General features: G+C 41.6%; 2 protein-coding genes across 2 annotated transcripts in view; one reads left to right on the top strand and one right to left on the bottom strand.

The window, feature by feature from the left end:
• The window catches only part of LOC115359829 (zinc finger protein 585A-like), a 1,044,768-nt gene that overhangs the window by 537,090 nt on the left and 482,704 nt on the right, over window positions 1–24,974 (bottom strand). The gene's annotated exons all lie outside the window — the stretch shown is intronic.
• Window positions 4,814–24,974, top strand: part of ahcy (adenosylhomocysteinase) — a 28,483-nt gene continuing 8,322 nt past the window's right edge. The window contains exons 1-8 of the mRNA XM_030052386.1: window positions 4,814–4,946; window positions 11,170–11,360; window positions 12,878–12,953; window positions 13,911–14,063; window positions 19,939–20,051; window positions 21,652–21,859; window positions 23,809–23,896; window positions 24,126–24,243. Coding sequence (XP_029908246.1) covers window positions 4,919–4,946; window positions 11,170–11,360; window positions 12,878–12,953; window positions 13,911–14,063; window positions 19,939–20,051; window positions 21,652–21,859; window positions 23,809–23,896; window positions 24,126–24,243 — 975 coding nt within the window. The 5' untranslated portion in view covers window positions 4,814–4,918. The remainder of the gene's footprint in view (window positions 4,947–11,169; window positions 11,361–12,877; window positions 12,954–13,910; window positions 14,064–19,938; window positions 20,052–21,651; window positions 21,860–23,808; window positions 23,897–24,125; window positions 24,244–24,974) is intronic.

Below are 24,974 nucleotides of genomic sequence, written 5' to 3'. Positions count from 1 at the left end.
TAAATAATGAGATCCAGGATGAGGTGAGGTGCAGACGGCCCGCTGGCTGAGGCTCACACTCAGGATCATCATATCCGTTACATCTGAATAATGAGCCGCTGTTCATACAGACACAGTTTGTTTACAGTACAAATGACTGGGCATGCATGTTAAATAAATGTCTGGTGAACGCAGAAAACAGGAGGCTGTCGTTAAAGCAGAAACTTTATTCAACCCGTTGGATTGTGCCTTTGGGCCGACAGCTTAGATTTCTGCTGGTGAAAACAAACTGAACGAGTTTTCACATCTCATATATACCATCAGCGGTCATACACCATTAAACTTACTGTGACATTCAAGTATATATGCCAGTGTTTTTTTATTATTATTATTATTATTATTATTATTATTATTAATCTCTTTATCTATTCTGAACAGTTTTAATGCCCTGTTGGAGACAGAGCATCAGAAAATGTGAATTGAGTGTGTGTGTATTATTCTGCAAATACCAAGAAAACCTTGTGGTCTGACTAAAACTAGTGGTTGAAAATGTTTTTGCCAACACTGAACAGAGATTCCCTAAACGTTGTGTACACGTCTGCAAATAAATCATTTCACACACATTCTCTTTGCACACTGCGATGCTGTGGTCATGCGCTGCCAGAGTGTTTACTTCTGTTGTGCACGCCCACCGTCCATGAGGCTTTGGTTCCACTCCAAAAACTGGCTGAAATGTGGGCCGGTTCCTCGGTTTGCGCCTTGGTTCCAAGACTCTTGATCCAAACCAGCTCTAGAACCAGAAACTTCTTGGTGGAAAAGGCGTGAGAGATGGGTGAGAGGTTGAAAAACAGGAACAGGTCGACTCTGACACCAAAGTCTTTGACGTGGTTAGAAGGTACAAAAGATAGTCCTTTGTTTAACACAGAGAGATGAGATTTATTTAAAGACATACCAGACAGATAAAAGACAGGCATTTCCTCCGGTGATGGACTCCGGAGCGAGTCCAAGGTCCTTCTTTTCTTCCCTTGTCGGCCTTTCCTTGGCCTCGACCTCTCCCTCTGATTGTAATGATGGACTCGACTGTGGTTTGTTGGGATAAAGAACTGGGGAGCAGGTCGGAGGAGAGACCATCAGTTTGTTGATTCCTTGTGTTTTTGGTTCCGTTTGAGGTTCCTACAGTGGTTGATAACTGTAGGAACCTCAGTTTTCATGTCTTTGATCACTCTTGATTAGCCTTGAGAAGATCACTGAATTTTACTTCATTTCTGATTGCTTGGAGTAGAAACACCTTTTTTCTTCATTAACTGATTTGTCCATTTGAAGTCAGTCAACATGCAGAGTCATGAGTTCAAAAGCGTACGTCTTCAGGATGGCACACCAGTGCTCACAGAGTTCTCGTGGGTTTTTCCCCCAGCATGGGTTCCTTCTACAATCTAAGACCTCGGGGGGCAGAGGGGGGGACTCCCAGTCTGATGTAATCACTCAAAGTGATTGTATGCAGGTGACTTTTAACCTGGAGGTTGGAGAGTTTCAACAGTTCATTGGAGATTTCTGTCGTAACTGGTCAAACAGAGATTCACTGCAGATGATGCCCCCTCTTTGGTGTGGGCTGTCAAATGATCCTTGGCATGTCCCATCAGGATCTAGCAGTTCTGCTGACTGTGATGTGGACATCTGAGAGCTCTTTTGCTGTTGGGTGGAGTTCCCATACCAAGCGTTGTCTGGCTCGTGGAAGTCTTTGGAAAAATAAATTTCGGATGTTTGACTGTTGTGTTGATTCTCAGAATTCTGTGTTGAAAACTGAATTTTTGACACTAGTTTGTAATCTGCCATAGTAAGGATGGACAGTCACTGTTAGGGTTAGGGCCTCTTGATTGTTTTCCTCACCTTGATTGTGCAACATGATTATCTAATCACCATCAGCTGTGTTATTAGGCTGTCGGCTGTATAATGCACCAGCGCCTGTGTCCTGCTGTTATTGTTGAACTTGAAGAAGGCCTTTCCTGCTAGAAATCTGGTGTCATAACATTAAATAAGTGTCTTCTGTACAGAGCATGTTGAGGTTTGCTCTGTGGAGTTGCTGCGCTGTGCTAAAAGAGCTGACTGGTGCAGCGTTTCACCTCACAAAGTTACACGTGTTAACTTTACAGCCAAAAGACGATTTAAAGCTGCAAACAGTCATGAACAGGGTCCGCCTGAAGTAAACAACTGAGTGCAAGTCAGTAGTTTAACTCAGTCAGTAAGTTTGAGTGGGGTCAGGAAAGTAAGTAGGTAAGCAGGTGTAAGTAAATGAGCGAATGTAAGTAAGTAATGAAAGTAAGTAAATTAGTGTAAGTAATTAAAGTAAAGTATGCATCAGTGAGTATGACTGATGTAACCACCCAGGTGCATGACGACCTCTGTCCATCTGTTATATAGCGGATTTCAAACTGGTGTCAAAAATTCAGTTTTCAGCATTAAATTGGAATTGAGAACGAATACTCCATCAAGACAACACTGAAATGTCTATAATTTATTTTTTTATAGGCTCATTCCTCCATGAGCCACAAACAGATGTTCAAACATGATGTATTTTACAATGCTTTGTGTAAGGTGTGTGTTTTTTTGTATTTTTTCCCCATTTTACAGCCAGACATTTTCATGTGGTGTGGACTCACAATAATTATGTTTGTACAAGTTGAAAGCATGAGTTGTGCAAAGTATGTAGGACTAATTATACTTAATTTGCTCAATTGTTCAATTTGTTTGGTTTCAGTTAACAAAAAAAGGTACGAGGACATAAGTTTGCTATTGTTTTAACCAAGAAACTCAAAAGGAAAAAAATGCCAAGCTATTAATACTACTACTACTGCTACTAATACTACTACTATTTATATATTTATTTATTTTTAAAAAAAGTTTTAAACTTCAGACTACTGCTACAGCACCACAATCATGACTATTTGAGACTTTAGTGGGCATTGTTTGCCATGTGAGTAAAACTACATGCCACATCTGGTGCATTTCTCAGTTTTTGTAAGAAATAATAAATAATACAGCAAATACAAGAGGGACTTCACATGCACTTCAGTGTCCACTACCAGTTTTTCTTCAAATGTAAAAACAGAAAACTGCCTTTCAGTGATGTGACATCCAGGTTTTCACTCAGTTCCACTTGTGCCGTCAGGATGTCAGATGACATTATGCAACAGCTCACACACTCTTCACACACCGTCCAGCTTGCACTGAGGACTGTAGTGTCACCGAATGAAATACACAGAGACAAACCATTTACTCTGCTCAACTTTATTTATACGGCAGCTTCCATACAAACAGGCAGCCCAAACCGCTTCACACTGAAAGATCAAAAGAACACAGACAAAATAATAATAATAATAAAATCAATAAACAACAATCAAAATGATGCTAGACTCAAAATTACAACAAAAACTATGAAATGTTAAAAACAAAGTCAGTAAAATAAAATAAACACATTACTCCAAAATAAAAACCAGATTAAGTTAAGATTACGTTTTGTTTTTAGGAAACAAACAAACAAACAAACAAACAAAAAAACAAAAAAACCTACCAAGCGTGCTCGATTGCAGTTCACGAGGGTGGAGAGCGGCTTGTGCTGAAAGTTTACATGTGTTTTTTTTTTTTTTTTTTTAACATAATTTTACATAATAAAACATAATATTTTACATAATATTTTAATGCTGCTTCTGTGCCCTGTAACACCCCACTCACCTCCAGTTAACAGAAGAGGGGGAAAAAATCATCACAACACAGTATTGCGATATTTTGTGCGGCAATATTGTATCGATACACAGACACCAAGTATTGCTTTTGAATCGCAAAGAATCGATGCAACGTTTTGTACAGGTTTTTATGACCAAGTTGGTCACCATGTCTATTTTGCTGCAATAAGATAAGCAATGCAATAAGAGAGATGAGCAGAATTAAACATTGTCTTGCAAAATAAAGAACTGATGAAGAACAGATGAAGACAAAGTTTTCTTTTGGGCACATAATTTACAGTTGTAAAAAAAAGTACAGAAAAGAAGGGGTGGGGTGAGTGCTTCAGGGGCTCAGTGTTTGAAATGTTTGAAAAGGTAAACTCAGGTGCTCTTCAGTACTGAATACTGAGGAGCACACATTTCAGTTAGATAGTCAGTTTTCTCTTAACTTGTTAAAAAAAATGTGTATGTGTATATATGACATTTTTTTTAATGGTAACTTAATGGTATAGCACTGTATAATGTATTTCTTCACTTTTTCGTCTGTTTTATCTTTGATTTTATTTTCAATTTTATTTCTTATGTGGACCTTGTGTCTGAATAAAGATTCAATTGAATTCAATTGAAAAAAAAAAAAAAGTAATCGCAATATATTGCACACTATGTTATTGCAATACTCAGCATATTGCAAAATGTTTAAAATCTCAAAACTATCGTGTGGTGACTGAAGTGCCGTGATAATATCGTATCCCTTCCAGCTAATAAATTAAATATTGCTTTAATAGAATGAGATGATTGATCAATACAGATACAATGTAACCAAATGTTACATGTATCTACCCAGCAGGAAGTCTCTGACAGAGTCCGGGCTAAACTTGTTCTAACTCTGTCAGCCAAACACGCACGCACGCACGCACGCACCCACGCACACGCGTTAACGTGCACGACTCACACCCACCCCGCATCTCGAGCTGTCATTGGCTGGCCCGCCCATATGCGCTCCGCACCAATCATATCCCTCACACGCGGGGCAGGAGCTGCTTCAGCCAATGGGAATCGCATGTTGGCTGAATAGGCCCGCCCCCTCATGAATAATGCATCGCCCCGCGTTCGCCCGTTGAATAAAGCGGAGCCGTCATGTTTCCGTCCCTCCCTCTCTGTCCGTTAGCCAGGCAGCCGCTTCTCTCTACCCGCCCGGAACAAAACACCAGAAAACAACCATGTCCGAGAAACTTCCCTTCAAAGTCGGTCAGTATCAACTTTTATCGCCTTAACTGCACGTTGAAGTTTAATTTCTCAACGAAGAATAGCGGTGCGGTTCGCTAGCTAGCAAGCGGTTCAAACTGACGAGACGTTGCGTTAGCGCCTGTGCGAGCGCCGGGTTTAGCTCGTCCTGCTAACCTTTCAGCGAAACGAGTGGAAAATGGGCTCAGAGGTTTCTTAATTTAATCCTTCAGACTGCCAGGCTGTCAGCTCACACTCGGCTGCGTTGTTTCCAACTGGTTAGCACATGGTGCACAGAGTGGAGCTTAGCCTTGTTGTTGTCATCCGGGCTTTTGCCGCGTTACAGTTAAATCATGAACGACGTGGTCATTTAGTTTTTGTTTGTTGCACGATTTTTCCAACTTGATGAGTCATTTTCTCGCTGCTTGCCAAGTTTGTCAACAGGCTGAGAATGAATCAATGTGTGGCAGTGACTGAGGCGAGCATGGGGGCTTGACTGTGAGCAGAAGTAATCCTCCGGGCTCTGGGTGTTGTAGTTTATCTGGAGAGCCGCACACGTTGCGTCTCACGGCCCCAGTTTCCCCTGAAGACTACGACTCCCAGCAGGCTTTGCACCGCGCCGCCAGATTTGGCATGAGTGACAGGCGCAGGCAAACAATGAAGATATTACAGTGTAGTACTGCCGGGACTACACGTGGTGCACTGAGCCTCTTCTTTGCAAGCTAAATACTTTTGCAGGGTTATTATTTACTTTATGATCTTTGGGAGTTAAAAAGGAAGCTTTGAAGCAGTTGTTGATCAGTGGCTGAGAGCTTTACCGGTCTTAAGACCAAGCCAGGGAAGTAAAGGGGGGTAAATCTTCTTAAATCAATTTACCCACCTTTTTAAGCTCATAGAGTTGGATCACAGAAAGCACCATCAAGCTGATTAGAAAAGAAATACTGCTTTTCTGTTCTCTAAAATGTGGATGCTGTCCCACTTAAAATATCTGAGATTGTGATGCATTGACGGTATTCCCAAAATGTGACACTCTGTTTGTGAGCAGCTGCTGGTTTCTGCAGCTGTGGAAAGGCTGAGTTACTCAATGTCCTGCTAAAAGATAGCTGCGGGGCAAAGTCTACACACCCTGGTCTAACTAACTACACACTAACCATGTCAGAGTTCAGCAGAAAGAGTGTGTGTGAAGACTGGAACTGCTCATGGAGAGTCACCCACTCATTTACTAGAAGGATTAGTCATTCTTACCGTGTCTGTCCTGCAGACAAAGGTTATATAATGTCTTTGCATTGTAAGGCTTTTTGACTGGAGTGCTAGTATAGTAGTTTAGTGCAGTTTTCCTCTTACCTGTTCTGCAAGTTTTCGCTCCAGCCCCATATTTGCATATTGAGGGCTGGAGCAGAATCTTGCAGGGAGGATGAGACTTGAGGACCTGACTAGCACTGGACTATAACGTCTGGAAAGGCTCTTTCATCTGGTCGGCTCATTATGCTGATAATGAGGGGACTGTGCCTGTAGCGCCCTGTCCTATCCTAGCACCCCAAATCACCACTGTAGCTGATTTCATGGGAAGTTGAGGTGTAGTGCGTGGGGCTGGGACGAAATGGTTATCTAACAATTCGATACTTGAGGGGCCAATTCAATATGTATTGTGACTCTACAAGTATTTGGATCTGATATTTTGATTTATTGAGACTTTTTGCTTTTAGAATTGTCCTCTAGTTTGTGGATCTAAAGTTTCATGAATCTGTGATTATCTTAGAGGTCACAATGGTTCATTTTATACAGTGACATCAAGCTCCAAATAATGGTCTCACTACAATGAAATGGCTCCTAAGGAGGCTAACATCATCACACAGGAATCAAATTGGATGACTTAGGCGTAGTGTCACCCCCCACCCACCCAAAAAACAACAACAACAAAAAAAAGTAACATCCCGTATCGTTGGCAATGCTATGGCTTTTACCAAGATGCCAAATGTGAGCCAAGGATATTACACAGCCTGTCTGCAAAGCTGTGTAAAAGATGTCTGGCAGTGAGGGACATGCAGATCATTAATTTATGGTTCATTGGCTGAGGTTCATCATCCCTCCGAGGCTGCAAATCTAGTACTGCGAGCAGCGCAGGTGCTGTTAGCCAAAACGGTTGGCACAATGTGTGCATCTGTCATGAGGGAAGTATTATTATTTCAATGCCCTGCATAAGGACCTTTTATCTGTAACACACCATTAGCTGCATGCTGGCATTTCAAAGGACTGTACTGGGTTCACACATTCCTGGGTGGCCACTGGGGGATTTGAACCCCAAACCATGGCAGTATTAGAGCCTTGCTGTACCAATTTGATTGTACAGGACCACACACACACAAATTTGATTCAGTCTGAATCCAGTCTTTGTCATGTAGCTGTGTTGGCCAGAGTTCAGTTCAGTTCAGCCGCTGTCTGACCTCACAGTCGACCTGTTCCTGTAATCCTCACTCTGCTGGGGCATTCAGGCCCGTGCCGGTTCAGTGCAGTTAACCGGGTTGTGGTGTGCTTGTGCAGGTTGGGGTTTTGGGGTTAAATGTCATGTTGTAAGACTTTAGCATCCTGAGGTAAGCAGTATGAGCTTGCATCATAGAATTACAGTACCTAGATCAGTTGATCTCCCATTGTGTCATGGTAATTCCCCCCAGTCCTCCTCCAGATAAAACACATTGTTCTGCAGTGTGGAATCATTTTCCCCCTTTGAGCCACATGTAGAATGAAAATGAACAGATCAGGCACTTCCTGGTGTGTCATCACTATTGCCGAGTTAGGCCTAATAATTTTTTGTCTGTTGTTGACTGTATCCCATCCATCCTCTTCTTCATCCACTACAGTCCAAGTGTCTTTGAGCAAGGCATTTCAGCTCCCTGGTGATGGACAGAAACTAACTGGTTGTTCTGGACAGCTCCTAGTAGCAGACCAACACTTGACCAGACATTGACTGTTTTCCAGTATTGATGCATCAGCCCAGTAGTACTTTCCTTAACATATAAAAAAACAGTCTGTGGCAGCACACGAATTGTTCAAGAAAAATAAATGACCTCTTAAACTTTTAAGGCTCGGGTAGGACTGACTGTTAGCTCAGATTCTGTAGGCAGTAGAGAATAATGTGGAGTAAAACTGTCCGTCTGAGGCTGCAGTTCAGTGTCAATTGAAAATACATATTTTTTTTAAAATAAGCCTCTGAATTGCGTTGAGCGTGGAGTGATACAGGGCACGTCTGCTACTCTGCTTCAACTTACATCTCTATGAAAGCCTATATTGCTTTCAGTTCGGAGAGAGCAGCAGAGACCGAAGATGTTTTATCATCCCCATGGGGCAGAATGATAGAGATAATGTTATTAAACACACTAAAGCACACGTCTGCAGCAGGCATGGGTAATCACTATGGCCAGAAATCAGGCTGAAAGCCCAGTGGACATTGTCTTATAAAATATCTCTCCCATCTCCTTTGAAGTCAGGATAGATGGAGGTCCAGACGCCTGTGATCTGTGAGTGCAGATGTTAGGAGACAGTAGTCAGATATGAGGCTGCTGTACAGCCTGAAGGCCAGTGAAAGCCTGCTTGGGATTTCAGTCCTTGTGTGTTTTGGTAGATGAAGCGCTGTCATGCTCCCAGAATTTTGATCTCAGCATTAATACCAGATTAATATCGAGGAGTGGTACAGTTTTACCACAGCAAACAAGAAAAAACTGCATTCCACATGGACTTTAAAAAGCTTTGTTCAAGTTCATTTTTATTTTGAGCTCTTAATCACAGTAAAAGTCTCAAAAGGCTTTACTGACCCGCAGTTTGTGTGTCAAACCAATTATTGCTCTGTTTTCTGTAAAGTTGCACTAACAGTCAGTAATGTTTCATGCAAACCAGTTAACACTGTCAAATATAATGAACATCACATAGGCCTCGGAAGTAAAAATATAATTGACACACCTTTTGGCCAAATGTGGTATTCCAGATCCACCACATTTCCTCTCGGGGGAAAATGTATGGAGTTTTCCTGTCATCCTCCCTGTCAGTCTGTGATTTAAGCTGGCGTTTCAAACTTGGACGTTTTAAGTGGCACGTTTCTCTTAAATGGGACCGGATCTCCCGAATTCTGCTGCTGCTTTCCAACACAAATCATTATTTTGCTTACAGGAAGCTGACACTGCGGTGCACATTAAATACGTTTGCTGGATAAGTTTATGACTTGAATCACTCTAGCTGCTGCTAAGCCTTAAAAATATGTGGTCAGTAGCTACCACGTCCATTTCTTGGTCAAATGTTTTCTCTTTTTTTTTTCAAGACAACAATAACAAAATCATTAAGAGCAGGAAAATCAGTACAACTCAGCATGGGAGCACTAACCACTTAGCTGTTAGTAATTTTTTTTTTTTTTTTTTTTTAAACCACACCGACCATGTTCAGGTCCCATTGGAAACATGCAACAGGAAGAATGTTCATGTTGGGCAAAGAAAAGTCTCATCGCTATAATCATGAAGTACCAGCTGGAAATTTCCTACTTCAAACTTGCATTTGAACGCAGCAGCATAGCTTTTCCAATGTTCTGATTCTGGATGCATGCAGTCTCAAAACGCAATGTTGAAATGGAGGTTCAGCTTGCACAGCATAATTTTTGAAAGTATCAAATATTTTTTTTTAATTCACCATTTAGTTCAGTGTCGTATAGTGTTCAGATATCATGAAAACAGGAAGTAGATTATTATAGCAGATGTTCGTCCTAACGAGACAGAAGTGGCCTCTGCACACAGGAGCACCAACAGCTGCCAGTGAGCGGAAGGAGTTACTGCACAGACAGAGCTGATCCTGTTTGTCAAAGCTGTGGCTCCTGGTTAAACATCCCATAGTGCTGCCTCACTGGCACTCACGCTGGAGGCGGTTACTCCCAGTTGGTTCATGCCTTCACCTGTTGCTTGCTTTTTTTAAACAAGAGCTGCTGCAAGTTGGTTCAAGTTACCGATGTGGAGATTTGAAGTTTGGAGTTGGAGTTTCTGTTACGGTGTCTCGACATGTCGATGTGCTGCTGGGTTCTCAAACTTATTACTTAATAGCAAAATGACATTTAACCAACTCAGTTATAACTTAAAATACGTTCAAGCCTAGTGGGAGAAATGGCATTGTGCATCATGTACCAGTAGGCTGATCGTTACTGTCATTTATGGTCTTGCTAGTTTCTCTCCGCTCCTTGGCTTTCTGTGTTTCAGTGAGGGCAGGGTTACTGTATGTTATTGTAAACACAGTAAAAGCTATGCACCCCCAAAAGCAATGCATGAATTTGGCAGCAACAACACACACAATGGAAAGCATTACACTTGATAACATACTGTATTCATAACACAGGGTATGGGCTGGGTCCAGACTTTGGGAAGCCCTGCTCTAGTGATTTATATATATATCTGTTTCAGTGTTGTTGTCATGTACCTGCTGTCCTTCATGTGCTTGTTCCAGATCGACTCCTGCACACTTGTAGTAGCCCTGTTCAGGTAGATCTGATTCCACTGCTAAAACCAGTCAGCAAAAAGCGCTTCAGTCGATCAACAAGAGTAGAGCTTTAGCAGAAAGTTGCAGGAAACACTTCTCTGTTCAAATGAAAAAAAAAAAAAACGGGTCGATCTCAAATTCAGTGACTAGCTGCTGCTGGTCAGGGCTGGAAATGAGCAGCGGCCACATGCTGGTACACTTTGGCTCTGTTTGTTTCCTCCAGCAGGTACAAACCCAGCATTCAGAGGTCAGCCATCCAGACCGCCTGCAATGACAACAAACTGTCATATTTAATGTTTGACATCTTGTCTGTAGCCCTTTTCGCACAGGACTTGGCAAAGCAAAACCCGAAGTTTGTTCTGAAAATGGACACAAAAGCTTCCTGTACAGATTCCAGTACTCAGCTTATTTTTCTGAACAGGAAGAAAATAGAAGTCACAAATTTAGAAGAAAAAGAAAGCACACAAAAGGAACAAAGCATGGCTGAAATTAAGTGTGATTTTTTTCACGACTAGTTTGAGCTCTGTCTTTGTCAAAAATATGCCAGCTAATTCATGCTGGACTATTTGTGCTTTAGTATCCCTCCCTCTCCTCTGTGGGCAGAGTTAGACCTTCAGTTCCCGCTGGGCAGAGTCAAAGTCACGTTAAGTTATCTTAAATCTTACTGAGGTTTGGAGAGAGAGAGAGCTGAGGGTGTTTTGTTTTGACTTTAACGCTGCTGTTCTTCCCGTCTATCTCCCAGCTGACATCAGCCTGGCTGAATGGGGGCGTAAGGCCATCGACATCGCTGAGAACGAGATGCCGGGCCTGATGAAGATGAGGGAGCTGTACGGCCAGACCAAGCCGCTGAAGGGCGCCCGCATCGCCGGCTGCCTCCACATGACCCTGCAGACCGCCGTGCTCATCGAGACCCTGACCGCTCTCGGAGCCGAGGTGACATTTACCAGCCGCTTGGTTTTAACCTTTAATCATCCAGGGAGTCAGCTGACCATACCGACTCTTTCCAGCACCGCCTGCACATTTGTGCTGCATTAACCCCAGCCAGTGTTAGCTTTAAACAGCCACTAACCACAACTGCAGGATTTTGCTGACAGACACACATTTGTTGGGCTGTCTGTGACTTCTTGAAAGGTCTTCTTTGGTCAATGAAATCCCCTACTTCCCGCCGAATAATTGACTATTCATTTGTGTTAGAAAACAACACGATTTTGAGCTGCAAAAATGTTTTGAAGGATGCACAACAGCAGCTCATGAATGCTCTTTTCCAGCCATCTTTCTTGCTTAGAGGTGGAACGACATTTTTTTTTCTGGGTCACAATGCAACAGCTTCACCTACGAGGTGTATAAAAAAAAAATACTAACAGGGCTGAGGGACACTTCTGTGTAGTGATTCAGAAACTGTAGTTCCACGAGTTCCATCAAGATGGTGTTTGCTGATCCAGATCCACTTCATTCATTTTGAGAGGAATTGTCCTGGTGAAGCGCTCCTTCTCGTAACAGGGGAGGCATCTCGTCTGTTTTTTTCTGTGCACCACAAGCAAATTTCACAAGAAAACACACTGAAGATACATTGTAGATGGTCAAATCTCATCCCATGCTTGCCAACACTTCTGATTTTTCCCTCCCCTACACTTCTGGTGTGAACAGCCAAGCTCCTGCATGTGCCTGAGTTTACGCTTTGCGGTGCATCCGGTCAGTCGGGCCTCTCTCTCTCCTCGCCTGCAGTTTCATCATCAGTGGTGTCAGTTTGTTCTCCCGTCCTACCAGATTCCTCCTCTCTGCCCTCTTATTTTAAAAAGGAACATGGTAACAGCTAAATAGATTGTTTTTGTTAATTGTGTGTCCTCGATTTTGGGGAACGTGAATCCCACGCCCTCGCACAAATGCAACCACGTGAAATTTTAACTTGCGCACTCTTAAAAAATGCAGCGGCTGAACAGGTCAACTGTCTCACTCGGTTGATCCACATGTGAACAGGCGATTGTCTGGTCACCTGCCTGCTGATCTCCTCCTCCTGCTGTTCGTCCCTCTGTCTCAAGGCCATGCCGCCGTTATCAGAGGCTGCTGTTGGTTTTTATCAGTCCATCCAGAACTGGTTACGTCCTGTCAGGAACCAGCAGCCTCACAGAATAAACACCAGGCTGCTGGAGGAGCTGGGAACAACCTGCGCTCTCTGCCTCGTGTCTGTTTCCCTCACATGCTGGTGAATGATCGTGCTGCATGTCCACCATGTGTACTTTCTTTGCTTTTTGTCTTCTTTCCTCATTAGTTTTTGTAGAACTACAGTATGCTGCTATTTTGACATTAGCAAATTAAGTCTATTCTACATTATATGAGCTCAGGCCTGAATTCCTGATTTTGAGCTGTTGAGTCCCACATGTCTGATGTTCCCACCAGCACCTGAATTAGCACAGCGTCTTCTTAATACCGCTCCTTCCCCTCCTCTCCAGGTCCAGTGGTCCAGCTGCAACATCTTCTCCACCCAGGATCACGCTGCTTCCGCCATCGCCAAGTCTGGCATCCCAGGTAAAACACACACCGCCTGTGTGTATATGTTTATGTGAAAGCTCCGCACAATATTTTGACATTCTGAATGAATTCCCTTGAATTAAACAGTCCAAATGGTCAGTTCCCTGAACGTTAAAGTCATCTGGTCAGGTGTGTGTGTTGATTTCAGCACACCAAGTTTTTTAATTAAACAGCAGTCTCTAAAACATCCTACTTTCACATTTTTACATGGTGTTATTTCACTACACATGCTTAATTAATGTAACTGTAGCTGCTTTAAGACTTTTTAAAGCTGCACTAGGCTACTTTGTATGTCAGCAGGCTTAAATGGCAGCGAAAGGTACCTGAGTTTATAGAGAATGAATACCCAGGAGTTTGATAAGGTGACATGAGTACACTGCAAAAACTCAAAATCTTACCAAGATTATTTGTCTTATTTCAAGTCAAAAATGTCTTATTTCTAGTCAAAATATCTCATTACACTTAAAATAAGACATGATCACCTCAAAAGTAATTGTTTTTAGACAATTTTCACTTGTTTCATTGGCAAAATTTGCCAGTGGAAAAAGTGAAAAATTCACTTGAAATAAGTGAAAATTAGCTAGAAACAAGAAACAAATTTTGCCAATGAAACAAGCAAATTTTCACTTGTTTCAAGCAAATTTTCACTTGAAACAAGAGACAATTGTCTAAAAACAAGTTACTTCTGAGGTGATCATGTCTTATTTTAAGTGTAATGAGATATTTTGACTAGTAATAAGACATTTTTGACTTGAAATAAGACAAATAATCTTGGCAAGATTGAGTTTTTGCAGTGTGAGTCTATGTGAAAGAGGGAGACAGATGAAGAGTCCGTGCAGTGTTGATCTATTTAACTATTGATAACCTCTCCCTGTGCACACAAGAACACTGCAGCATGTTAACACATACTGAAATATTGTATGCAACAAACTGTGTGTGTGTGTGTGTATTCAGTGTATGCATGGAAAGGTGAGACCGACGAGGAGTACATGTGGTGCATCGAGCAGACTCTCTACTTCAAAGACGGTCAGCCACTCAACATGATCCTGGACGACGGTGGAGATCTGACCAACCTGGTGCACCAGAAGTACCCCAAACTGTTGGCAGGTCCGAGCTCTCTCTCTCTCACTCTCTCTCTCTCGCTCCCTCACAGACACACACACACAACTCATTCCCTGATCCTTTTCAGTTTCGGTTCTGTTTTCTCGTCTGTGTATTCTGCGGACTCGGTTACCGCTCTAGGTTCTGTGGTCACACAAATTGACAGGACTGACTTAAGATGCCAAAAGAGAACCACTAAATGCACGTCTGCTTTCATGGACAATATTCATGCAAGTGACTGGAAACACAAGGGAGAGAGAGCTCTTTCCACTACAGCTGACGTGTGATGATATATCACGGTGTTAGCTCTAATGATGAGCACTCACACAGTTTGACCGCAGCAAAACATGTTTCCTTTTTTGGTTAGACAACACCAGCGGCACTTCAGCCAAGATGTTGATATGAAATGCTGTAAAATATTTTACATTCAGAACATCAGCCAGATTAATCATCATTGTCAGTGTGTTTTGCAACATAATGGGGATTATTAACGTCTCAGCTGTAGTTCTGCAGCTATGTGACAAAATCATGAGCAAAAGACCTGTGACCTTGTGGTTTCATGTTCAGACTCCCTGACCGCCGAGAGGGAAATGAACTTCCACAGGCAGGTCAAAGGTCAAAAACCTGTGTTACGTAGACGAAGTGTAGTAATTTAATTACCTTTTCAATTTCAGTCAATATATAGAATATGTTTCACACAATTAAGAGGAGTCTAGTGTGGGTCACAGTGAAAATTAAGGAAAGGAGAAATGAAGAAAAACTAACAGATAATATTTTGGGAAATAATGACGTAATAGTAAAGAGAAACCAAAATAAAAGCAGTCAAGTGCGGACACGAGGCGTCCAGGGACCCCCAGAGGATCTTGAGGGGTTTTGAGGGGTCCTCAGCAAACTGAGGAAAAGTTTAATTTCACTGTAATTAATTAGAAACTGTCACAATACAAAAGATAGATTCTTTTAACATTGTTTTAATCTCACCACTTTGAATCTGTTTGTTAGTGTTCAAGTTTGGCATCTAAATATTTAATACTTAAGACAAACCAGAATATCTTTTTATAGCAGGATCCTGAGGGCAAAATCACTTCATATGGGGGTCCGTGGCTCAATGAGAGTCAACTCAGGTGTTCAGGGCATGGAAAAAGATTGAAAACTGCCGCCCTGTAAGACTGCACTATGATTAAAAATTATGCCCATTTCTAAATGCACACTGGGAATAAAACAGGCCTCCAGATGATGGCTTGTTACCTCTTTGTGGTGAGCAGAGCAAGTTACCAGCCACTGTCATTGTTTTCGCAGCCAGACTCATGTTGTGAATTTTAAAAAAAAAGAAAGAAAGAAAACAGACTCATAGCTGCTTCCTTGGTTAGGCAGCTTCAACCAGAGAGTGTTCCCAAAGCTTCCAGCAGCGTGTCGGTGTCCAGCGGTGACTGCAGGCTCCGGGCTCAAAGGCTGCAGTGCAGGGTGTTGGCCTCTAGATGGCAGCATTGTTCTGGGTGTAACACAGCAGTTCTGACTTTCATTAACCAGAGAAATCATTACTTAAAGTCATGCAAGGCAAGGGCAATTATTAAGTCAAGAAACATCCCCATCCCAATTATTTTGCATATAACAGGATTTTGTCTGGTTTTTGTCATCGGTAACACGATGCTGTAACATTTATCTTCATGAAACCTCTGAGTGCAGATGTGATGCACACTCTGAGCCATCAAAACGTCATGCTCCTCTGTCAGAAATAAATCATTTAGACACTAATGGGGAGAAATCACGTCGAGCAGATTTTTAAGGAAATAAAGGAACACAACGGATCTGAATTTATCCTGGACAGCACAAACCATTTTGGCCTTTTGGCGCATAATTTGTTATAATAGCCTCATCCTGTCTTTACAGTCATTTACCCGCTCACATTCGACTCAGTTTTTCATCCTGTTGGTTTTTTTTTGTGTGTGTGTTTTCTCCAAGTCTGCCTCTAAAAGGCTCCAGATGCACTCTACTCTAGTTAATGAAGTCAGTCTATCTGCCTACTGTAACAAAGGGAAATCGCAAACTGTGATTGGTCACATGAAATCCGATCTCTCTTCAGAGTTGCAGACTTGTGACTAAGGAGTGGTGTAAATGGATGGCTGTGTTTCAGACTGACAGTGTGTCATTCTAACAGACCAAGAGTGAGTTTTCTTCTTGTGTTGACAGCAAGACAATTCAACAACCACTCAGAGGTTATTGATGTTTGAGGAAAGCATGTGATCTCCCCAAGGAGCAGGGTGAGGAAAAAGAGGATTTACAGCAGTATCAGATTATTAGTGCAGTATTAGTGCATAGCGCAAAACACAGGCTTCGCAAATCCTTTTAAAGTTTGTGGGTTTGAGGAAAACCCACACACCCACACACACATCCTTAAGGCCCTAAGGGTTTTTTAAGATGAATGGCTAGTCTCTGAAGTATTTTTTAATCAATATTGTTAAACTATAGCTGTAGGAAACCCCTGCGGTGAATCACTGCACCATTTGGAAATGAATAAAGGTTTCTAGACTTCACAGATCATACGGTTTCTAAAAAACAGCCTCTGTTGTCTTACTCTGGTGAATTTCAAAGACTCAGACTTGTGTTTTAGGGTGATACATGATATTTACCAGACAGCCCTGAAAACAACAACAACAACAAAAAAAAGTCCTGCATGCGTCATCTAAGCGAGTATGGAAGCAACATGTCCACATGCATGCCCTACAAAATATTTGTAAACCCCACAATGCAACCAGCTTGTACAACAAGATTTACATGTCTACATAGTAGAGCTGGGCGATTATATTGACATCTGTCATGACATGAAATTGGATATCATTTGGAATTTCAGATATTGTAATATCATGATATGACATAAGTGTTGTCTTTTCCTCACTTCCTGCTTTTAAAGGCTGCAGATAAAAGGAGAGTGAGCTTCATGCTGGTGTTTGTTGATCTGTCAGCTTCATCTGCTAAGCCGCTCAGCTGGATCAGAGGTTTACAGAAACCACCTTCAAGTGTCAGTGGGACAAACTGTTCAGGCTGCATGTAAACATAGTTGTGCAGTTTTTGTCTGGCTGAGGTGTTTATATGAATTAGACTGGAATCAGAATATTAAAGCTGCATGTAAACACAGTCTGAGGTATTAAAAACATGAGGAGTGACTCCAGCTACTGCAGCATCTCTAAAACAGCAGTTCTAATCTTAAACTTGCAGCTGGGACCAAAAAATGGGTCACAGTCTCGTTTCTGGCTCAGCTCTGGTGTGTTTTAATGAGCCAGGCTCCCAGGAGGCGACAGTATATTTACTATTTACTCATTTTGGGTCTGAAGATGGAAAAAGTTTGGAGTAAAAATCCCCGCTCAGATACTCTTGGATATCATCAGTCCTGCGATATGCAGCGTGTTCCAGAAGTTTTGTAGTTCACTTTTTTTTTTTTTTTCTTTTTCGGTGAACCCATGTTCCCTCAACCTGCTTCTGCTGCAGTTAATGGATTCCTGAATGCCCTGCTAACCTTTACGCTAAACTTCAACATGTTGTTGCTGCATTGCATTCTGGTCTTTGTGCTGCTCCTTTGTCCTCTTGTATGAAGGATTTTTCCCTGTATGATCGCTGAACATCTGTGCAAAATGGCAGCTCTGGAAAGAAGAGGGCCTCGCTTTTTGATAGTGAAGGACTGATACCAAAACCTGATGTTTACTGTTGATATTTACGTGGATGAAACATTTTCTGACATCAAACTCCAGTGGAGCTGCTAGAAACATCTGGATGTGGTGATACCTCGTCTACAGAGACACACACTAACTGTTGTAATGTAGACAGGAATGCAAAATACATCAGCAACAGCTGTTTGTAACAGCCCAAATGTTTTTAGGATGGATTTTTTCCCACTTTAATATCCCTGAGTAACAATACAGTCCTGCACAGACCTGAAATGTTGGTCCTAACCAGACTCAAGTCTAAAAACTACAGTTTTTCCACCCCACCTGAGGACAACAAGTCCTGAGAATTATTAATAAATAAATCAGTAATCACTTGTGGTGCAAATGGCCATGACAACAACTATAACATGTGAAGCCGAGTGAAACGTGCACTCGTCATCATGGAACCAAGGTTATTAACACTAACAAAATAACAAAAACTAGATTTGAAAAAACATTTTCATTAACTGAAATGAAAATTAAAGCAAGGCTTTATGAAAAAGACTAACTGAAACTGAAACACAAAACTAACTAAATGAACTAAAATTATAGAGAAAATTATCTTTTTTGTCGGTCAATTTATTTGAATATACATCCGTCCTCAGTGAATACACTTTTTAAAATGGTATTTTGTTTTGAGTTTTTATTACACACACTTTCTCTCACCCTTGACAAGTACCCTGTATTACAAAAGAGGCTAAAACTAACACTAAAACTAATTAGAAAAAAACTAAACTAAAACTCAGCATTTTTAAAGAGTAAAAACTAAATTAGCAAATGTACTTGAAAAATGAACTAAAACTAAACTGAAATTGAAAACAAAGTCAAAATGGAAAAAAAGCAATGGAAAAATGCAAAACCTAATAACCTTGCATTGAAACAACAAGGAAGAGATACCAGTTTCTTGATCAGTATCCATCCAGGCCTGAATAGAAAATATAACTCTCGTGTGCACAAACTAAAACACCAAATCTCATGATGCTGTAGATTTTTCAGACCCCCATCTGAAGTGATTTTGCCCCGTGGACCCTGATAAGTAAAGATATTTTGGTTTGTGTCCGGTGTAAAATTGTTTAGATCTCATTCTTTAACAATGACTACTACATTCAGGGTTGTGACAAGAAAAGAAAATGTTTGTCTTTTTTTTTTTTTTTTTTAATTCAGCAATTTTAGTGACTTAAAATACAATGAAATATAACTTCTCATTTTGCTGAGAATCGCTGGAAAGCCCCTCAAGACCCCTGACCACTTTGAAAAACGAGGATCTGCTCGCCACTTTGCTGTGAGATTGAGAACAAATCTGACAGATGAGCTTAAATCCAGACCTTCCTCTGAAAAAGTGACATAAGTAACATTATTGGCTATATAACTGTCATCTATTTTTATATGCTTGTCTGTTCCTTTTATAGAAAGTTATCAATCTCTGTTCATCCTTTTTTGTACAACAACAAAGCTCATTCGGAAATGTGCCCATTAGTCCATCTGTATTGGTGTAGGCGCAGTTTTTCCACACTTTGTCCAGTGAGGAGGAAAATCCTGCCACCCAAATATTATTTGGCATTAACTGATTTTATGGCCTGTGAGGCATTGCAGACCAGCTGCCTGTGTGTGTGTGTGTGTGTGTGTGTGTGTGTGTGTGTGTGTGTGTGTGTGTGTGTAACCTGAATAACCTGGTGGAGCTCACACTGGCCAACACATCTGGCTCTCTCCCATATTAAACTGCTGATGGCATGGAAACATCCATACAGCAGGATCCTTTTCAATTAATAAATTATTATTATTATTATTTTTAAAATGAAACAATAACAAAATCTGATGGGAAGTGATCAGAGCCCAAAGTGATGTCTTCAAATGTCTTCCTTAGTCTGACCTACAGCCAAAAAATCCAAAGTATTTATTTTATAAAGATATTAACAGAGAATAGGAAGACAAATCTTAGTATCTGCAGTAGCATCTTAGTAAAGCTGGAATCAGACAACTGTTGTTACTTGATAAATGAATAATCAGTTATCACATTTTATTATTGATTACATTTCCCACAGTCATCTAATAGATCATTTCAATATTAACGGAAAGTTTTATTCGCTTATTTTGATGTGAGGGACAAAAAAGCAAAAAAAAAAAAAATTCTTTCCTGTGGATCAGAAGTAACCCGTGCCTCCATGTTTAAATCTTACCTCCAGGTATCCGTGGCGTGTCGGAGGAGACGACCACCGGCGTCCACAACCTGTACAAGATGATGAAGAAAGGAGAGCTGAAGATTCCCGCCATCAACGTCAACGACTCCGTCACCAAGGTAACCAGCCCCAACCCGCTGCCATCCTCAGTGTTTTAATGACATCATGAACGAACGTGAATCACGCAGGTTGAATGGAAATGGGGAAAAAAAGGAAAAAAAAACAATGACCCTTCTGACGCGGTAAAACATGTGATTGTTGGTTAGTGTGTTACAGTTTTACAAGGTGCAGGTTTGTGTTTTCATCCTCAGACAGCTTGAAAAATAGCATTAGCTTGAATGAAGGAACAAGAACAATTTGATCAAAACTAATCAGTTCTTAAGACTTGTGTGTGAAGAGTCAACAACTGACTGACGTCTAAGTTATCTCAACCATTTATATGCAATAAAAAGCTGAACCATACAATAGATTTTTAAATTTATATATAATCAGGGCTCAATATTATCTGCCCTACATTTTGAGGTTGGGAGCACCTCAAGCTCCTATGCATCATCTTGTTTAATAAAAGGCATAAATACCAAAAAGAGGAAGCCCAAAATGTTTTTAGATACATCAAAAAATATTTAAAGCGACGTAGAAGTTCAGTAAAACACTGGCCTGTATGTTTTTGAGCTCAATATCGGTTTTAACTCCTACCACTCAGGCTCACTGGGAGTGCCGCTGGTTCCTGTGAGGAGAACACAGATCTTCTGTTTTTCGCCTCTTCATTTTTCAAGTTTAACGTGGCTGATAGAATCACTTAAATATGTCTGCAGAATTTTCATTACGTAACTGTTAATATTAGAAAATAGATCCAGTCAATGATGAATCTGTAAATTGCACAGGGGCAGGAACTATGAGCAAGCTTGGATGAGTCATGTTTTTAACTTTTTCATATTTCAGTGAAGTATATTTTTGACAGTTGTTTTGTGAATGCCGTACACAAATAAGGAGGTGAAAACATCAGATCTCTGTTCTACAGCGGAGCTCCTGGTGAACCCAAATATTAGAAAGTAGACTTATATTAGCTCAAGAACATATGCACATATGCTAATGTGTTAATAAACATCCATGTCTCTTTTAAGAAGCGTTATTTTCATATTGAAAATTTGACCTGCGATGGTTTAAAATAATTAGTTTTCGTCTCTGAGCTCACGAGTGGCAGGAGCTGTTTGCCGCGGCCTGTGACAGAAAGCCCAGACCAGCCAGCAGAGTGATGCTCTCACATCTACTTTACGTCTGAGCTCTGCGTGTTTACACGTTTCTGACACCAACTGGGTGTCGTCTTACTGTCTGTCACTTCCTGTTAGAGACACACGGGAGCAGTGTGGAGGGCCGTCAGCTTCACGGTCCGTCAGACTGAATGAGACACAACAGGAACAAAACTTTGCTCCTGCTCTGTCTGGAGGCAGTCTCTTGTTGTCACCTCTTTCCACACACACGCCGCACAATTTCTAGGTCATGAAGACATTTCGGTATAGAAAAGTCAGGGAATGTTTACATCACGTGAGAGACCTGTCTGTCTTTTTTTTTAAAAAGCTTGACCAGCAGTTAAATAATCTGTTCCTCTCTCTCTCTCTCTCTCTCTCTCTCCCTCTCCCTCTCCCTCTCCCTCTCCCCTCTCCCTCTCCCTCTCTCCCTCTCCCTCTCTCTCTCTCTCTCTCTCTCTCCCCTGTGCAGAGTAAGTTTGACAACCTGTACGGCTGCAGGGAGAGTCTGATCGATGGAATCAAGCGCGCCACCGATGTGATGATCGCCGGGAAGGTGGCCGTGGTGGCGGGCTACGGTGACGTGGGCAAAGGCTGCGTTCAGGCCCTGCGGGGATTCGGCGCCAGAGTCATCGTCACCGAGGTCGACCCCATCAACGCCCTGCAGGCCGCCATGGAGGGTGGGTGATCGAGAACACAACGTCTCAGCAGTACCTGTGATTTCAAGGCTCCAGAAAGCTTTAAAATACACTACTCACAAAAAGTTAGGGATATTCGGCTTTCGGGTGAAATTTCAGGATGAACCTAAAATGCATTATAACCTTTACAGGTGAACTTAATGTGACCTTCTGTAAACTTTTGAATGCACATGTCCAACTGTTCAGTGTTTCAGTACTTTTTGCACAAGTTGCTGTTCTCTAACAAGGAGTTTAACGGCAAAATTCACATCAGGTGTTTGATGCTCCAGCTCATCGAGGTCGTATCATTAGGGAACGGCTGCTGGAGACTGGGGTACCTCAGATGGAGTGGCCTGCACTTTCTCAGACCTGCATCCCATAGAAAACCTATGGGATCAGCTGAGTGGCCGTGTAGAGGCTCGGAGCTCTGTACCCCAGAACCTCAATGTCCTGAGGGCCGCCCTTCAAGAAGAGTGGGATGCCATGCCTCAGCAGACAATAAGTCGACTTGTGAACAGCATGAGACGTCGTTGTCAAGCTGTAATTGATGCTCAAGGGCACATGACAAGTTATTGACACTGACATTTTTTGTTGTGGTATATCCACCACTGTTGTTGGCTTTTGTTTCAAGAAATTGTTTGAGATGAGGAAATCACCAGTGTATGCTTCTACTTAAATGCCCTACTTTCATGATATAATATCACTGTAGTGTAAACTTTTTATATTTTCCATAAATTTCACCCAAAAGCCAAATATCCCTAACTTTTTGTGAGTAGTGTATCTTCAGGGAGGTTCTTTGATAGCAGTCGGACATTTACTTATATCAGAATGTTGTGGAAAATTACTTTAAACACATTTCAATCAATTTGCTTTCTAAATACTCTGGACTTGTATCTGTCAGCCCGCTGTGGACAGTAATGAAGCACATTTACTTCAGAACTGTACTTAGTTAAAGTACAGATACTTGAAAAATCTACTTGAATGTTGTTACTCGCTACTTTTAAGCAGAGATTTGAAATCAGACGTTTTTTTTTTTTCCTGTCTAAAATCTGTTTGGCCACACGCTGTGTTCTTCACAGGAGAAAAACCAGTCACATTATCCGTTAGTTAGTCTTGAACTCCAGTTTCCCCCTTGAAAGTCTCGTCTGTTGATCCCTTCGCCAAACCAACAAACACACAACCACACTGACCCACTTCCTGTCCTCTCACTAATCCGTGACATTTTCTCAGACGGTGTGTTGTGTTGTACTGCCAGGATGCAGTTAGACCATTCTCACTGGGTTTGATGTAAAAGTGGAAACCTGTTACCATGAAACAAGCGCAAGCAATCGGCTTTTTTTTTTTTTTTTTTTGCCATTTCTGCTTTGTTTGACAGTCACAGTAAAGAGAGGCAGGAAAGGCAGGAGAGAGAGGGGGGATGACATGCAGCAAATGGCCTGAGGTCGGATTCAAACCCAGGATGCTGCAATCAGGCCTTGACAAGTGATACGTGCTCTACGCTGTGAGCTAGTGGGGCGCCCCAGACAGCCGCTTTCAAAGTAAAACACATCCATTCCGTTTTGTTCGCAAAGCGGAAACAGCTGACCTGGTGGTGGTAACAGGGCCCAAAACGAGCTTTTTGGCTCATCTGTTAATGGCAGACCAGCCATAAAACTGCATCATGGATTATTTACATCCTGGGCTTATGAGCTTTATGTTGTAGCCAGGATGTCGCACACCAGAGATGTGAGACCTGCTTGTAGAGCATCAGTGGTCCTACAGGCAGGTCAGGCCATCACCTGGTTTCAGAGATACCAGGTTCTGTAAATGCGTCGTGAAAACAATACAGCAGGTCCTTCAGGACTTTAACCCAAGTCAAATTGGACTGAGCAGCTTTCACTTGTAATGTTTGACCAGGAGGATCTATTTTATAATAAAGTGGTAATAACTGTTTTAATGACCACTGCCTGCAGGTTACGAGGTGACCACAATGGATGAGGCCTGTAAGGAGGGAAACATTTTTGTCACCACCACCGGCTGTGAAGACATCATCCTGGGACGGTGAGACACACACACACACACACACACACACACACACTTGCATAAAAACACAATTAAGCAAATAAATGATTGTATTAAAGAAATATTGGTGTTAGTAATTTTAATTGCGTATTAAAAGTTGCTTAGAACTCGTGTCAGAAAGTTAAAGTAAATTTGACGACATGAAGTTATTTTGTATTTGAAACTGTGTTAAACTGGGCTAAATGTCAGTGATGTCGCTGCTCCTCAGTCACTTTGAGAGCATGAAGGACGACGCCATCGTCTGCAACATCGGACACTTCGACTGCGAGATCGACATGAACTGGTTGAACGCCAACGCTGCCGAGAAGATCAACATCAAGCCTCAGGCATGGAGAACACACACACACGCACACACACACTTAAACACACTATGCACCTGTTTACTACCAAATGCATCAGGATATACATTTGATGATAAAAGAAGGGCAAGTGGTTCATTTAAAACATTATAATACAGTGACTGCACAATCTCTGTGTTACTTTAAAAAAAAAAAAAAAAAAGGACAAATAATGAAAATTGAGTTTGCACACACTGAGTTTCAACACAGCAGTGAGTCTTACTGATCAGTTTGACCTGAAGGATTTCCTGACAGATCAGAGTCATGCGATGGTCAACCTTCACACCGGCTGAGATAAGAAGAAAATATTCATGACATGAGGCCAGAAATCATCATCAAATGTAAAATAGTTGTGTTGGTTCTAGTGGTGTACTAGTTGTGTGTACCAGCTGACTCCAGTTTCATGAAGATGCCAATTCCTTTTCTCCGTTCATATCTTTATCAAATTAATACTTTGGGCTGTTTGGCTGCTGGTCAGACTGAGGAAGACATTTGAAAACATCACTTTGGGCTCTGATCCCTTCCTGTCAGACTTGGGATGTGTTTTTCACACTTTATGCACAAAATGAAATGACTAATCGATTAATAAAACAACAACCAAAACAACAGATTAATCAACAATGTAAATAATCATTTGGTCCTGCCTCTTCTCCCTTTATTCTTTCTCCTCTTCACTTTTCTCCTCATCTCTCCTTCTCTTACCATCTCTCTCTCTCTCT

Source organism: Myripristis murdjan, chromosome 5 (genome assembly GCF_902150065.1).
Source record: "Myripristis murdjan chromosome 5, fMyrMur1.1, whole genome shotgun sequence".
Lineage (NCBI taxonomy): Eukaryota > Metazoa > Chordata > Actinopteri > Holocentriformes > Holocentridae > Myripristis > Myripristis murdjan.
Note: the sequence above shows the minus strand (reverse complement) of the source record. Positions and strands in the feature narration are given on the sequence as shown.